This window comes from Cyprinodon tularosa, unplaced genomic scaffold (genome assembly GCF_016077235.1).
Source record: "Cyprinodon tularosa strain WSP-4 unplaced genomic scaffold, ASM1607723v1 ctg453, whole genome shotgun sequence".
NCBI classification, from domain to species: Eukaryota; Metazoa; Chordata; class Actinopteri; order Cyprinodontiformes; family Cyprinodontidae; genus Cyprinodon; species Cyprinodon tularosa.
Genome location: NW_024039178.1, coordinates 462,340 through 479,124, shown reverse-complemented (window position 1 = coordinate 479,124; position 16,785 = coordinate 462,340). Strand labels below are relative to the sequence as shown.

Here is a 16,785-nt window from a genome sequence, read left to right as displayed (position 1 = left end):
AGATCTGCAGAGTCACACTCTGATACTCAGCGTTCTAAGATCAAGGACATTCCACTGCTTGCTGTCAGAGTTTTCTCTGTTAAAAATCATCACCTTTGAATCTTCCGCTTCATTAGCTTCTATATTTTATAATGTTACACTATGGGTTGGAAAACTATGTAATAAAGTAAACAGGTTGTTCACATATGAGTTTCAACAAGCTTATACATAAAATAAAGAATAATTCCAATCCTAAATGTGGAGTTAAAGAAAACTAGTCAAACTATTTTAAACCTCTTATTAAAATGCCACGTTTCCCATAAGTGTGTGTTGCAACCGGTCCATTAACTTATCTACTGTTCTCTGAGGTTCATTCATTGTTAAACAGGTTAGGTTAACACACAGGACAGTTTCATTTCACTGTAAGAAGGTTTGGCCTAACTAAGGAGGAAAAAGGGAGGGACTACTATTGTGGTGGAGGAATAAGAATTGAGGAAATAAACAGCACGAAGCTGGAGCCGAGAGCAAAATAACTTTTTCTGCAGTTAAAGTCAAGTTCATCCAGTTCTAGTTTATCTAGATCTTCTTTTATATTTTGTCCAACATGGATTCAGACTCAGCTAAAGGTCAGTATGTCTTTCTTCCTCAGGAGATTTATCCATGTATTTGACAGGCCTTAGTTATAACTTCCTGAATCTAAACCAGTCTTTAACTGTGACTTTTTCCAACACATTTTTTCTGGTTCTTTCAAAGACATAAGAATTGTCCTCCTGGGAAAAACTGGAGCTGGTAAAAGTGCAACAGGAAACACCATCCTGGGAGAGAAGAAGAAGGCTTTCAATGTCGACTTGTCTTCTTCATCTGTGACTGAGAAATGTCAAAAAGAAACTTGTCGCCTGGACGACAGAACAGTGACCATCATTGATACTCCAGGGATGTTTGACACAAAGCTCTCTAAGAAAGACTTAAAAACAGAAATAGAGAAATGTATCATGATGTCTCTTCCTGGACCACATATATTCCTGCTTGTCATCAGGCTTGGTGTACGCTTTACAGCAGAGGAGAAGAATACCATAGAGTGGATCACAGAAAACTTTGGTGAGGGAGTCTCAAAGTACACAGTTGTTGTTTTTACCTGGGGTGATTTGCTCAAAGGCACCATTGAGAACCATTTGCAGAAAAGTGAGGATCTGAAGAAGCTCATTGGTGACTGTGAAGGTAGATATGTTGTGTTTAACAATGAGAACATTGGAAATCGCACTCAGGTGAATGATCTATTTGAGATTATAGAAAAGGTGGTAGAATTAAATGGAGGCCATTATACCAGCAAGATTTACGAACAGGCCCAGAATAAACTATGGTGGGCTCAGGTTGGACAAGGTGTGGAGAATGCAGGAAGTTGTTTAATGTGGGCAGCAGCAGGAGCAGCTGCACCTGCAGTTGGTGGTGCAATGATGGCAGGGGAAGCTGTAGCTTTGTCAGCCACACAAATGGCAGCACTAGGAGGTGCAGCAGTTATGAAAGGTATTGGATGGTTAATCACACCTAAAAAAGACAACAGCTAAAGAACGTCAGAAAATGACATATCTGTAGCCGTACATACTGCTTTTACACTTTTTATTATTCAATTAAATATATTGTATTTTATCTTACATATATCTAATGGGACTTGCACAGTTATAAAGAGGCTACCTTTCATGCTGTAAAATGAAAATAGAGCTTCTTTGTTCTATCAAGGTCTTACCTATGTTTAAGAAGTTCTCAGAAAGGGATAAAGGATCCTTCAAATTCAATATCATTTAAAGTGTATGAGTGAAAGTGCTGTTAAAGTGTAATAAGTGAATTGTAAAAGCAAAGTTTTTTTCTCTGTTTATTTCTGAAAATAAAATAATATATACGTAGCAAAAATTGATGGCAGTACTTTGATTTTCTTTTGTATCATCACCTCCATCTGGCTACAGGAAACAGCACAACACCATGATGCCAGATTTCTTTTTTATAAAAAAAAAAATAAGGCATGAAACATTTGAAACATTTTTGTCATGCTTGTTCATAATTGGGTTTTCTTAAAGTACTCAAGGTTCCCCTCAAAGTCCAAAAAAACCACTGCTGGGTTGATTGGTCTCTTCAAATTGTACTCTAAGTACGTGTGTGCGTTTTAGTTTGTCCTGTGTAAACACACTATGTATCTATAAAATACATTCATAACCTCTATACCAGGAGTGTACCAGGTCTTCCTCCCAGTTACCACTGAAGATAGGCAGCAGGGGTCTCATTTACAGATAAACCAGCACAACAGCTAGCCGATATTTTATGTCGATCATTGGATTTTTTTTCTTGTATTGGTATTGGCTGATACTTGGCTGATTCATTAATGCTTTTAGCAGCCATTCATTGAAGTGTGAAGTAAAAATGAGCACTGAAATGCAATACGCAATGAAGAAAAAGTTTTATTTTACTCTGCAGAGGACAACGACACAAACAGCTGAATACAGCTCTCAGTGTGGCTCTGGTGAGGTGGCTGCCCACCCCTGCATATAAAGAGAATTCTCACACTTGAGCATTGAGTCTTCCCAAGAGAAACAATTCAGTTCATCAAAGACATAAACTTAGTCAGATAAACATTTCAGACAACTGTTTTCCATTCACATGTGAGAACCTTGAACACAGTGAGGACATGCTCATCTAGGTTTCCTTCTTATCTAAACTAAGGAGGAAACTTCTTCTCAAACCTCCTTCCTTTTCCCACATCTCAACATAGAAAATGGAACAAGGCTTCTGAATAATCCCCCTATTCAGGCAGAGAAAAGGCACACTTTAAACATTTATCTCACAAACAGGCCAAGGAAAAATATGATTCCACGGAGGTCACATGGAGTGCATGTATTGCTGCTCTTTCCATTTCTGATCCCAAACACTTGAATGATGGGGATGCTGAACATACAGTATAGCCAGACCTGAATTAAATTAATGTGAAATGGCCCAGACCAGATCCAATGGTAAATGTGCAGTGATGCTTCAGCATTTATGTTACCACACGCTCTCAAGTCCATCAATACTAAGGGTGCTTCAGCTATTTTGTAAAGGAAAATGTTAACAGCTGAGGTAGACAGGCAAAGCTGGTGATATACTTTATAAAATTTGTTGCCGTGACCTGAAAAATATGTGTATATTTATTTTTTATTCTGGTAATGTTGTAAAGGTTCTGCATTTTTCTTTGACTTAAAAATAATATATTTCTTTGCGTTCCTATATCATATACAATCACAATATGATTTGTTATAACCTCATAAAATGCAAATGTCATGGTTGTTGGGATCTGGAGATCTGCCACCGGTCTCCAGCAGGGTGCGCTGTGGATCTTCTGGGCTGGAGCCCTCCAGCACAGCTGACGTTCATCAGCCTATCAGGAGACCAGCCTATTTAAGCAGCTGCCAGACCTTCCTTCAACGCCGCAGTGTTGACCTTAGTTTGGAAACCTGTCTCAAGGGTTAGGGTTTAGGGCTTAACCAAGGAGCAAGCTGATCACATCAATTCAACCCTCCGTGAGTTAAACACCAATTCTGAGTCAAAGAAAACAAACGTTTCAAGGCTTCGTGGGAATCACAAGATGGCGCCAGCTCAACTTCCGATTCTGGAGCCAAACCCGCCTCCAAGGTCAGAACCAGTTCCGTCACTTCCTGTTTTCCGTCCTTCACTATTTTCTGGCAAATCTAGTGAATGCAAAAGTTTTCTTTGGCAGTGTAAATTGTTCTTCGAGCTCAATCCGTCCAATTTTCCCGACGATGAGAGAAAAATAGTTTTCATTTTCTCACTTTTATTCGGTAAAGCCTACGAGTGGAAAGAGACCCGTTTTTCTCCAGAATCCAGTATAACCTGTACTTTTGATCAATTTCAAGATGAGTTTTTTCGAACATTTTCTGATAAACCTGCTGAGTCTCATGGTCTGTCAAACTGCAAACAGGGAAATAGAACCGTAGAGGAGTTTTCAATCGACTTCCGGGTTAGAGCCGCTGCTTCCTGCTGGACTGAACCTATGCTAAAAAATATCTACCGAAACGCATTAAATAAAGAGATTAGGGACAAACTAGCAGAAATGGGTGAACCTGAAACCCTGGAAGAACTCATCTACACAGCTCAATATCATGATCATAATCCACACACAAGAGTCAAACCCAGGTCTAGGAAATCAGTTCAGCCCAGTCCAGTCCAGATCTGTCCAGTCCAGTCCAGTCTAGTCCAGTCCAGTATAGTCCAGCCCAGCCCAGTCCAGCTCAGTCCAGTCCAGTACAGCTCTGTTCAGTCCACTTCCGCACAATTCAATCCAGTTCAGCCATCACCTACATGACCGCCAGCTAGCACCATCCGTTAAAAGGATAAATTTCAAACCACAACTCACAACCCAGGCAGTCAGAGCCCCCGTAATCCAGGAATCTGATCTCTGGATTTTTTTCTATGGGGATAGAGATGATCTATTCCCCTTCATGCCACCTCATTCATTTTCCTACCAACCAGTTAGTTTAGCACCTGAACCCACTAGCACACCTGTTAACCTTTTGCCTCAGTCAGTCTCCGAACCTATTAGCCCAGTTTCCATAGAACCCCGACGTAAGAGACGGCGGCGCTGTAAGCCAGCTCTGAGCCGTCTAGAGACCCCTGAACCAGCTCTGAGCCGTCTAGAGACCCCTGAGTCAGCTCTGTGCCGTCTAGAGACCCCTGAGTCAGTTCTGTGCCGTCTAGAGACCCCTGAGTTAGCTCTGTGCCGTCCAGAGACCCCTGAGCAGACTTTTAAAGAGGTGTCAGAATTCGGGGTATGTGGTTTTATGCCTCCTAGGGTCTCTCTGCAGGCACTTCAAACCGCCAAGGACCCTCTGCAGGCACTTCAAGCCACCTCAGAGACTAAACATGTGCCTCCATGGGCGGTTTCCTCCATGCTGGTTTTGGAGCCACAGTCGGTGGTCTCCTCTGTTCCTGAACCGGAGCCGCAATCGGCGGGCTTCTCTGTTCCTGATCCGGAGCCGCAATCGGCGGGCTCCCCTGTTCCTGACCCGGAGCTGCAATCGGCGGGCTCCTCTGTTCCTGACCCGGAGCCGCAATCGGCGGGCTCCTCTGTTCCTGACCCGGAGCCGCAATCGGCGGGCTCCCCTGTTCCTGACCCGGAGCTGCAATCGGCGGGCTTCTCTGTTCCTGACCCGGAGCCGCAATCGGCGGGCTCCTCTGTTCCTGACCTGGAGCCGTAATCGGCGGGCTCCCCTGTTCCTGACCCGGAGTCGCAATCGGCAGGCTTCTCTGTTCCTGACCCGGAGCCGCAATCGGCGGGCTCCTCTGTTCCTGATCCAGAGCCACAATCGGCGGGCTCCTCTGTTCCTGATCCGGAGCCGCAATCGGCGGACTCCTTTGTTCCAGTCCAGGAACCGCAGTCGGTGGTCTCCTCAGAGCCTGTTCCAGTCCAGGAACCGCAGTCGGTGGTCTCCTCAGAGCCTGTTCCAGTCCAGGAGCCGCAGTCGGCGCTCTCCTCAGAGCCTGTTCCAGTCCAGGAGCCGCAGTCGGCGCTCTCCTCAGAGCCTGTTCCAGTCCAGGAGCCACAGTCGGCAGTCTCCTCTGAGCCTGTTCAAGAGCCGCTGAAGAGGGGATGGGGTACCCCATGGGGCTACCTACTGGAATTGGGGCGTCATCCTCCTGAGAAGCTGCATGCCTCTGGCCCCACGGTCGACCTCCTGATCGTCAGCTTCGCCTCCGGCCCCGCGGCAGACCCCCAGATCGTCTACCTCGCCTCCGTCCCAACGGCCAACCTCCAGAACTTCTGCCACGCCTCCGGCCCCGCAGCCGGCCCCCGGAACGTCGGCCATGCCTTCGGTCCCACGCCCGGCCACCTGAGACTCTGCCCCGCTGCCGGTCCTACGACTGGCCACCTGAGACTCTGCCCAAAAAATCTTCTGAGACTTTCTTTGCTTTCATCCACCGTAAGTGGATCGTTTTTTGTTCTAGATTCAGTTTTTGTTTTTTGCCCTCCTTGCCTGGTTCCCCCTCCGCCCACCCTGGGTGGGTTGTTTTTTGTTTTGGACTCTGTTTTTGTTGTTTCCTGGCCTCCTTGCCTGGTGCCCCCTCCGCCCTCCCTGGGTGGGTTGTATTGTGTTTTTTCCTTTTTCTGGACTAGTTTGGGGCGTCTTGTATCCACCCGTGAGGGGGTGGATACAAGACGCCCCTGTCTCCAGCAGGGTGCGCTGTGGATCTCCTGGGCTGGAGCCCTCCAGCACAGCTGCCGATCATCAGCCCATCAGGAGACCAGCCTATTTAAGCAGCTGCCAGGCCTTCCTTCAACGCCGCAGTGTTGACCTTAGTTTGGAAACCTGTCTCAAGTCTGAAGCTCTGGATGAGCTTAACCTGCCTTCCAGCCTTGGTGAGCCAAACCTGAAGATTCCAGTCTGGATTCCTCCTGTTGCTCTCAGAGAAGAGCTGGAAACTCTGATCAAGGTCTGCCTTTCAAAGTCAGAAGCTAGACGCTGCTGCTGCTGAGCACTCTGCTGAACCAACAGTCTCTGGACCCAACCGGTTCCCTCTCTCAGACAAGAAAACCTGGACCCCTTCAGGTATTCTAAGAAACATCAGAAACTCAACAAATCATCTGTTAACCTGGCTAACCAATCTGTCCGTCTCTGCAGACGCCAGAGAATCCTGCCCGGTCCAGTTCCTGAATCCAGTCATGTCATTGTTGTGAAAACCTTTAAATAAATCTGTTGAACTTTTTATCAGTCTCCAGTGGTGTTCTGCATGTGGGTTTAATCCCAAGACCAATCATGACAATGGTTTTATCTAAAGCTCGGACCCACATGCAGAGAAACCAATTCAGAGAGACACCAGGAGAAAGGTTTAACAGGTTTATTGAAGAGATAAGTCACGGTGCAGAGTTGCTCTGAACTCTGCTCGACCGGAACTGGAAGGTGAAGGGAAGACAAACGATTAGTTCAGGCTCAGTGGGAAATTTCAGCCGTGGATTTGGAGAAGAGGATCTGGTTGTTGACTCACGTTTCCAGAGAAGCTATAGGATCTTTGACTCCAATCTGTGTGCTGTTTTCCAGTGTTATTCTGATTCGGTGGAGGGCGGAACAGGGTTTACCCAGAACTCTGATGGTTGTTGGTGAATGGAGAAACTGACTGCCACTCAGATTTCCTGCTGTACTTGAATGGATCGTTGTGGAGATGATTCCCTTGCTCAGAGAGTAAACTCAACGTCCTCTCAAGGAAACTGGATCCAGACCTCCAGTTTGAATCCCCAGCTCGGTTTGAGACTCAGTTGATCCCTCCTGGGAGAGGAGGTCCGAAAAGGTCCAGTTTGCAGGATGACTTCCTGCCGAGAGACAAAGACAAAAATGAAGTTAAAACTCAGGTAGACAAGAACTCAGTCTTACTCAGCAAAAACTCAGCTTGGCTAGAGTACCCAAAACTAGCAAACACTCTGGCGTCGAGGTAGTGGCAATCAGCAGCTTAAGAGCACTCCGTTAACGAGGCAACCATCATCAGGTGTGTGAGGAGGCAGACCAGAACCAGGCGCCTCCTGTTGGTGGAAGGGAGAACAACACAAAAACAAACACTGAGACTGGAGTCCTGACATCAAAATGTTAGAAAGCTCCAAACCCATGGTTACTTTCAGAGTATTGTTATTCAAGTCCAAACTATTGTTTTCCCGTGGTGGCAATAGAGAAACCGCCTCCTGTTTCTGTTCGTCAGATTCTCTTTGAATGTTTTAAGGAATTCCCTCCCTATATTCATCTATATAGTTTATCCTTTTAAAGCCCTGTTGTGGTCTAAAGAATAAGGTGGAAAATGTCTGTTATTTGTGTTTTTACGGCAGATAAACTTTTGTTTGCCAGCCAAACTGCAAAAGCTATATTGTTTTTTAAAGAAAGGTTTTACTGTTTTAACACCAGGGAAATACAATATGACTCTAAACATGTTTCCAGGAAATATGTATGCTCTTCTAAAGATGCCTATTTTTCTTTCTTTTCCCCAGTTTTATTTATTTTATTTTTTAGATGTGATAACTGGGATCAAACACTCCTTTAATTTTTCTCAGACTAAGGAAATGGCTGGGGTTATATACAACTGGCATACAGGGGCTTGACAGGAATGACCCCCCAAAAAATTGTAAATAACCTTTAAAAAAAAAAAAGAAAGAGAGAATCTTTTTATAGATCTGCAGAGTCACACCCTGATACACAGCGTTCTAAGATCAAGGACATTCCACTGCTTGCTGTCAGAGTTTTCTCTGTTAAAAATCATCACCTTTGAATCTTCCGCTTCATTAGCTTCTATATTTTATAATGTTACACTATGGGTTGGAAAACTATGTAATAAAGTAAACAGGTTGGTCACATATGGGTTTCAACAAGCTTATACATAAAATAAAGAATAATTCCAATCCAAAATATGGAGTTCAAGAAAACTAGTCAAACTATTTTAAACCTCTTATTAAAATGCCACGTTTCCCATAAGTGTGTGTTGCAACCGGTCCATTAACTTATCTACTGTTCTCTGAGGTTCATTATTGGTGAAACAGGTTAGGTTAACACACAGGACAGTTTCATTTCACTGTAAGAAGGTTTGGCCTAACTAAGGAGGAAAAAGGGAGGGACTACTATTGTGGTGGAGGAATAAGAATTAAGGACATAAACAGCCCGAAGCTGGAGCCGAGAGCAAAACAACTTTTTCTGCAGTTAAAGTTGATCCAGATCTACTTTATCTAGATCTTCTTTTATATCCTGTCCAACATGGATTCAGACTCAGCTAAAGGTCAGTATGTCTTTCTTCCTCAGTAACTTATCCATGTATTTGACAGGCCGTAGTTATAACTTCCTGAATCTAAACCAGTCTTTAACTGTGACTTTTTCCAACACATTTTTTCTGGTTCTTTCAAAGACATAAGAATTGTCCTCCTGGGAAAAACTGGAGCTGGTAAAAGTTCAACAGGGAACACCATCCTGGGAAGGAAGGCTTTTACTGCCGTCAAGTCTCCTTCATCTGTAACTAAGGAATGTCAATCAGGAACTTGTCTCCTGAATGACAGAACAGTGACCGTCATCGATACTCCGGGGATGTTCGACACAAAGCTTACTGAGAAAGACTTAAAAACAGAAATAGAGAAATGTATCATGATGTCTCTTCCTGGACCACATATATTCCTGCTTGTCATCAGTCTTGCTGAAGTCTTTACAGAAGAGGGGAAGAATACCATCAAGTGGATCACGGCAAACTTTGGTGAGGGAGTCTCAAAGTACACAGTTGTTGTTTTCACCAGAGGTGATGAGCTTGAAGGCACCATTGAGAACTATTTGAAAGAGAGTGAGGATCTGGAGAAGCTCATTAGTGACTGTGAAGGTAGATATGTTGTGTTTGAGAATAAGAACAATGGAAATCGCACTCAGGTGAATGATCTCTTTGAGATTATGGACAAGGTGGTAGAATTAAATAGAGGTCATTACACCAGCGAGATTTACGAAAACGCCCAGAAGAAACTGTGGTGGGCTCAGGTTGGACAACGTGTGGAGAATGCAGGAGGTTCTTTAATGTTAGCAGCAGCAGGAGCAGCTGCACCTGCAGTTGGTGGTGCAATGATGGCAGGGGAAGCTGCAGCTTTGTCAGCCACACAAATGGCAGCACTAGGAGGTGCCGCAGTTATGAAAGGTATCGGATGGTTAATCGCACCTAAAAAAGACAACAGCTAAAGAACGTCAGAAAATTACTTATCTGTAGCCGTACATACTGCTTTTACACTTGTTATTGTTTAATTTAATATATTATATTTTATCTTACATATATCTAATGGAATGTGCATAGTTATAAAGAGGCTACCTGGCATAAAATATAAATAAAGCTCCTTCTTTGTTCTATCAAGGTCTTACCGATAGTTAACAATTTCGTAGGAAGTGATTAAAGATCCTTCAAATTCAATATTTGTCATTGTTAAAGTGTATTAACTGAATTGTGAAAGCTGTGTTTTTTCTGAAAATAAAAAATGGCAATCATTGATGACAATACTTTGATTTAAATCCAGATGAAGCTAACCCATTACATAGATTACAGGCATGTCTTGAAGACATAAAAACCTGGATGACTCTTAACTTTCTGCTTCTGAATGCAGACAAAACAGAAGTTATAGTCTTTGGACCAGAGTCTCTGAAAAAGAAACTGATTAGCCAGTCACTTCATTTGGATGGGATTAAACTGATTTCAGATAATAAAGTAAAAAATCTTGGTGTTATTTTTGATCAGGACCTGTCATTTAAATCCCATATCAAAGAGGTTTCTAGAATTTCCTTCTTTCATCTGAGGAACATTGCAAAAATTAGAAATATCCTGTCCAGGGGTGATGCTGAGAAACTAGTCCATGCATTTGTTACTTCAAGGCTGGACTATTGTAATTCTTTACTATCAGGAAGTCCACAAACTGTAGTTAAAAGCTTTCAGCTGATCCAAAATGCTGCAGCCAGAGTTCTAATGAAAATTAAAAAGAGAGATCATATCTCGCCTATCCTGGCTTCTCTTCATTGGCTTCCTGTTAAATCAAGAATAGAATTTAAAATCCTCCTTCTCACATATAAAGCCTTAAATGGCCAAGCTCCATCTGATATCAGAGATCTGATTGTTCCTTATGTTCCTAACAGAGCACTTCGCTCTCAATCTGCAGGTTTACTAGTGGTTCCTAGAATTTCTAAAAGTAGAATGGGAGGCAGATCTTTTAGTTATCAGGCTCCTCTCCTGTGGAACTAACTACCAGTTTTAGTCCGTGAGGCAGACACCCTGTCTACTTTTAAGGCTAGGCTTAAAACTTTCCTTTTTGATAAAGCTTATAGTTAGGGTGGCTCAGGTTATCCTGAGCTATCTCTATAGTTATGCTGCTATAGGCTTAGACTGTTGGAGGACATAGGGACCCCCATTTCATCATTCTGCTTCATTCTCTCTCTGTTCTCCTATTCTGCAGAATCTGTTAGTTCACTCTCTAACCTTCTGCTCTCTCTGCTTTTCCTCAGAGTAGCTTTGCCTCGTCTGTTCCTGTTTGGCTGTGACGTCATCCTGGAAAGAAACATCAGCTGTGCTGCTTCTATAAACACCCTTGTTTATAGATGTTGGAGATCGGCCTGTTTTCCAGTGTGGTCCTGTTTCTCTGACCGTGACTGAGCGGATGTGCTCTCTTCGTCCTCTGGCATGGGAGCTGCCTTGGAGCTCGTCTGCCTGGCTGTGTGTTTCCTGGACGGGGCCGCCTTTTACAGCTGCTTTTTGTATCTCTGCTTCTGTCTCCTTGAACCCCAGTCGGCCTCGGCAGATGGCCGCTCACACTGAGCCTGGTTCTGCTGGAGGTTTCTTCCTGTTAAAAGGGAGTTTTTCCTCTCCACTGTCGCTACAAGCATGCTTAGTGTGGGGGATTGTATTTGAGTCAATGAGTCAATGCAATCAACTGGTTTTCCTTAGATAGAAAACTTTGTATCAATTTGACTGTATGATCTGGTGGAACTGTAAAGTGCCTTGAGATGACATGTGTTGTGAATTTGGCGCTATATAAATAAACTGAATTGAATTGAATTGAATTTTCTTTTGGATCATCACCTCCACCTGGCTACAGGAAAGAGCACAGCACCACGATGCCAGTATTTTATTTTTTTTTTTTTTTTAGGGTTTAAGAAAATAAGGCATAAAACATTTAAACATTTTTTGTCATGCTTGTGCATAAGTAGGTTGTCAGTTTGACCGGGGGAGGCCCAATATTTAATGGAGAGGCAAGACAAAACTGAAGTTATGGTGGTTTTATTGAACTCCAGCTTGAGCACACCAACACCTTTTCACACTAAAAAGAACAAACAGCATGTTATACCAACCTCAATTTAGGTGACATGAAGGAAGGAACCCTGAAAAGGGATTATTAAGAAAAAGAAGCTAAATTAATATACATATAAACGTAAACCAAAACAATAAACGATACACCCAAAGTGATATTTACTTATAAGTCAAAACAATTAAACAAATATAAAGTCAATCACAAAAACCCCATCAAATTAAAAAACTAATCCAAAAGTATCCTGCTGAACATTTTGGTTTGCTCCAAGTGCATTGCAACACCTGGAGCACTTCTACCTTTTTCTGACACGCCCTGCTGAGGAGCCAGACCAGGAAAAGGTAGGTACTTTAACTTTACATAAACAGAAACTAAGGAAAAATTATTGACACCAATGTTTACACTTCTTTCCACAGGTAGGATGACCAGTCATTGTGCTTCACAAGAATGCATTAAAAAAGTTCAAACAAAACTACAATAAAGAACTTAAACAACCCAACTATTTCTTCTCATTTAATACTAAATAATACAAAATCAATAATCATATTTCATGGAGTAATGGGACTACCTTTACCATTACATGGATTTTCCTAAAGTACTCCAAGTTTCCCTCGCAGTTCAAAAACATCCTTGCCGGGTTGATTGGCCTTTTCAAATTGTACTATAAGTATGTGTGTGCATTTTAGTTTGTCCTGTGTAAACACACTATGTATCTCTATAATGGAGTTATAACCTCTAGGACAGGGGGGACCAATTCAAAATCAAAGGGGTCTGAATAAAGAAAATCCACAACCAGTAAAGGTCCAGAGACATTTGTAATTAGCTTTACCGTATGGTGGAGAATCCTGCTTCACAGCAGCAGGTTGAGCCAAACATCCTCTAAATGTGCAGGGTCATCTTTGAGCACCATTTCACTTTTCTTTCACCATTTCACTGCAGTTCTTCCAGCAGTCCACTCTTTCTCTGCTCTCTTTTTCTCATCATCTTCTCCTTCTTTCCCATCGCCCGGCTTGCCACAGGTTTGCCTGCTGTGTCTAAAAGCAGCAGCAGCAGCAACCCAAACTGACAGCAGCTCATTGGCTAATTTCTATCACGTGTAGCCTGGTGCTGGACGCTCTGGAGGGCTTTACCGTATTAACAGGAGAAGCGGTGCAAGTAAAGTTAGACTGTCGTCGGACAACATGCGGTAATTTATAAATGTTTTAAATCAGGTTTGTTCCAGATTAGCCAGCAGGTGGGTCCAGGTGGGTCTGCTGATCCGTGACCTCTGCTCTACAGGTCAAGTCGCGTCTTACCTAGTTTAGTGGCGTGAAAGCAAATCTATTGGCAGATCAAATCATGATCTCCTGAGTCAAAAGCAGCACCTGGAATAAATTTTATTAACATTGGTGTACCACCGATCGTTCATCTCTCCTGATGCAGAACTATCTGACTATCTGTGCGAAGTTTCTAAGTTTAATTAATTTGCCTTTAAAAAGTTCTGTTATCTGCTCCTATAAAGGTATTCCAGAGATTTCTCCCATCGTTCTTTTTTTGTGTCTATAATATCCTCTGTTCCTGTCTTTGCAGCAGGCTGTCCATTTCTCAGGCTGAGCAGTTTTCCTTGAAGCACATGCTTCCTTTTTCAATGAGTCTGTGTGCCATCCTGTGTCTGAGCTCTCCATCAATCCATGAAGCCTTCTTACCTTTGACAGTATCCTTCTTTAGCGGTGCATGTTTATTTACAACAGAAAAAAAACAGGTTATAGAAAAGATTGACAATCAGGTCTATACCTTTTATCCCTATCCCTGTCACTGAAAATCTTCACAAACATTCCCACAGCATCTCTTCTTTCCCAGTTTTTAGTGCCTTAACTTTCATATAACTACACTAAGGTGTGTGCAGAATCTGTTTTAGAGCAAACAGCACTGTAATTGGAGTAATTATGATCATTGCACATTAAAGATATGTGCCCTAATTTCTCACAGAAAATCCGAGTAGGTCGTTTCACTGGGTGTTTTAAATCATAAACCATTTCTTTAGTGGGGATATTTTAGACTCCAATGAATATTTAAATCCCCTGACATATACATTTCTTTGTAAGTAGAAAGCACAGTTCATCCATCTACTTTCAGCGGATTCAAAGCTGGTGGCCCTTTTATAAAGCCCACATTTATTGGTCTAACATGGGGAATATGAACCTCCAAACATGTGACTTCTACATTAGGCTCTTAGCTCTTCAGCTGGGGTCTGATTCAGGATCGGCTGGTCTTTCAAGTGCAGATGTTTTTCAACAATAGTCTATCATTTTCACTTCTAAATTTCTCATTTCTGTACACACACTCGGTCTCCACCGGAGTGTCTCCCTTTAGTTTTTAATGATAAACTCTTTTAACTTACCTTCTGTTTCTCCCAGGTTTCTGCTGCTTTATCCAGACAAAGTCCATTGTTCGTGTTATTTTTCCAGACTGGTTTTTCCAAGTAGTCTAGCTGATCATCACATCCCTTTACAGATACAGAAGGTGGGGGAGAGGCTGGGGGTAGCTGGCAGAAAGAAAGTGGTACATTGGAGAAACGTACCAGGGAGACAAACCTAGGAGGGGCTACAGTTGGCTGGAGGTAGCCTCTAGACGCAACTGCAGGACAATGAAAGAGCATAGCAGAGGATCAGAGGAGCCTGGCGGGCAGACAGAGTGACGGAGCGATAGAGAGAGAGCATCAGCTGGTTGGTGTCTGCACTGAAAGTAGCATGCTAAATTAAAACCTTTTTTTTAGTCGCCTACAAAACAGAACATTCCTTACTTCTTTTTCTCTATCTTCCAATTTTTGTTAAAACTCCTTGTCTCTGCCGACTCCTTTACTGCAGCTCAAAGCTACATCTGCTTCCCGATTGGATTTCAGAACACTCATGGAAACATTTATCCATCCATTTTCTGACAGCTTAATCCCAAGTGGGGTTGGAGGGGTGCTGGTGCCTATCTCCAACTGTCTATGGGCGATAGGCGGGGTACACCCTGGACAGGTCGCTAGTCCATCGCAGTCATGTGAACAAAAGTTAAGATTTTTCAACCACCCTTTGGCTTTATTCGCAGGCAAGGTCGCAATCAAATTTCATACAATTTGCCAAAATCGGGCCAATTTACCTCACTTTATTCTCAACCTTCACTGCTATGGGGCAGGAACATGGGGAGTGGAGCCCTAGTGATTATGATGTATAGCTTGGAATCCTTAAGTTCTGAGATCGAGCCCCACTCCCACAGACTGACACTCTGGGTCCCTGAGCAAAGACCCTTAACCCCACACTGCCCCCTGGGTGCCCAACGATGGCAGCCCACTGCTTCCCAAGGGGGTGGGTGAAATGCAGAGGTAAATTTACCCAATGTGAGATCAATAATGTTCAATTATTATTAATAAGCTTCACTTCTCTTTGCTCCAGATCTACCATCTACATAGAGATTACATGGATATTTTTCACTCCAGCTTCAAAATTCGCATCCAGCATACAAGTGTGACCTGCCAAGATATAACATCCAACCAAGAAGTTCACTTCAAGCAGTTTTATTAGCAGCAAACTTCAGTAGCAAGAGCAGTGTTGGCCACACTGTGCTTTTGGTTTATCAGATGATAAGAAAACAGCAGAACTGACGAGTCGTTCCAGTTAACATGGTTTCTGTTTTAGGACTGTTAAACTTATCTATCCCTTAACTTTCTCCAGGTAGGAGCTGAGGAAGTTAACTCACGTGGCGGGGGAGCTAGAGGGGATGATTTTGAATTAGAGTTTCTTCTCATTAGCATACACTGCGAAAACAATCTAGGAATTAGTAAAAATGTCTTAAATTAAGCGTATTTGCCCTTAACTTGAGTAGGTAAATAAGATGATTTGCCAATGGAATGAGTACTCCTACTCTTAAAATAAGATAATTTTATAATATGCTCTTGAAATAAGAGAAATCAATTCTTATTTTAAATGTAAATACTCTTTTTCCACCTGCAAAGTGTCTCACTTACCTCCTCAATTCTAGAACAAACACACTTATTTAAAGAAAATGTTTTTTAAATTGTTGCAGTGTAGCAATGAACCTTAGTTTCATGCCTGCTGACGGCATGACTGAGAGGAAGCATGTACATGGGGGACAGGATGTGGTCAAGTACAAAACCCTGGGGGGCCCCAAAGGAGACTGTGTGAGGTTTGTATTTTGCCATTTCCAGGGCCACGCTGTCTGACCATCAACATTGAAGGGTAGTACCAGACAGGCCGATTTAGTGCTGTAGACAGTGGAGGACGATTTGGTCTATCGTTCCGAATGCAGCAGAAAGGCAGAGAAGAATGAGCAGAGATGCAGAATTGGACCTCAGCGAGTCACTGGTGACTCTAATAAAGGCTCCAGTGCTGTGGGAGGAAGGGGCAAAAACCTGATAGAATTGAGATGTTTGTGGAGCTGAGAGGAATCAACTGTCTCTAAATTTCTGAAGATGAAATTGGGGATTTAAAGTAGGTTTATTTAAAACTGAAAGCTGCCGGCAGCCTGATCAATGCCCAAATTGCATCCTCTGTAATTTTAGATACATTAGGTATCCTTCAAATCTAAACAAAGAGTATCATAAATCCGAAGTTCCATAAATCTCCGATATCCTCCACTGACAACATAGTAAAACACACCATCCTCCAAGCCTTCCAGGAATCCATGGTGTATCCCACGAAGTATGTCCTGGTAAGACAGGAAGGGTCCCCTTCTCCCTGAATTCCAGTTGAGAAAATTTAATCAATTGCATTGAGAGACCAGCTGACCAGATCCATGTTTTGAATTTGGATGATATTAACAGAGGGCTCAGAAAAGACAGGATTTTTAAAAAGCAGGGATCTATCAGGGAGATGCAGAGGAGCAGTAAAATGCAACCGCCTCCTTCAAGAATCAGAACAGCTGTAGTTCTGTTTTACCCATCTGGATAAAATCGTTTTGTCTCTTTGCAACACATATTTTTGACTGTTTTACTGTTG

At 42.8% G+C, this 16,785-nt stretch overlaps 2 protein-coding genes across 2 annotated transcripts in view; both read left to right on the top strand.

The window, feature by feature from the left end:
• Positions 1-451: 451 nt before the first annotated feature.
• LOC119793456 overlaps positions 452-16,785 on the top strand; it is a 67,097-nt gene continuing 50,763 nt past the window's right edge. Inside the window, exons 1-4 of the mRNA XM_038300676.1 lie at positions 452-605; positions 733-1,539; positions 5,512-5,874; positions 8,896-9,660. Coding sequence (XP_038156604.1) covers positions 584-605; positions 733-1,539; positions 5,512-5,874; positions 8,896-9,660 — 1,957 coding nt within the window. The 5' untranslated portion in view covers positions 452-583. The remainder of the gene's footprint in view (positions 606-732; positions 1,540-5,511; positions 5,875-8,895; positions 9,661-16,785) is intronic.
• On the top strand, positions 8,659-9,896 carry LOC119793462 (GTPase IMAP family member 9-like). Its single transcript, XM_038300688.1, has 2 exons — positions 8,659-8,769; positions 8,896-9,896. Exons 1-2 carry the CDS (start codon positions 8,748-8,750, stop codon positions 9,699-9,701), a joined length of 828 nt encoding a protein of 275 aa, XP_038156616.1. The 5' UTR covers positions 8,659-8,747; the 3' UTR covers positions 9,702-9,896.

What these genes read in the sequence shown, in the direction of transcription:
- LOC119793462 (XM_038300688.1), top strand. Translation starts at nt 8,748, where the DNA reads ATGGATTCAGACTCAGCTAAAG. An exon ending in GGATTCAGACTCAGCTAAAG is followed by an intron (nt 8,770 to 8,895) that starts GTCAGTATGTCT and finishes GTTCTTTCAAAG; the next exon opens with ACATAAGAATTGTCCTCCTG.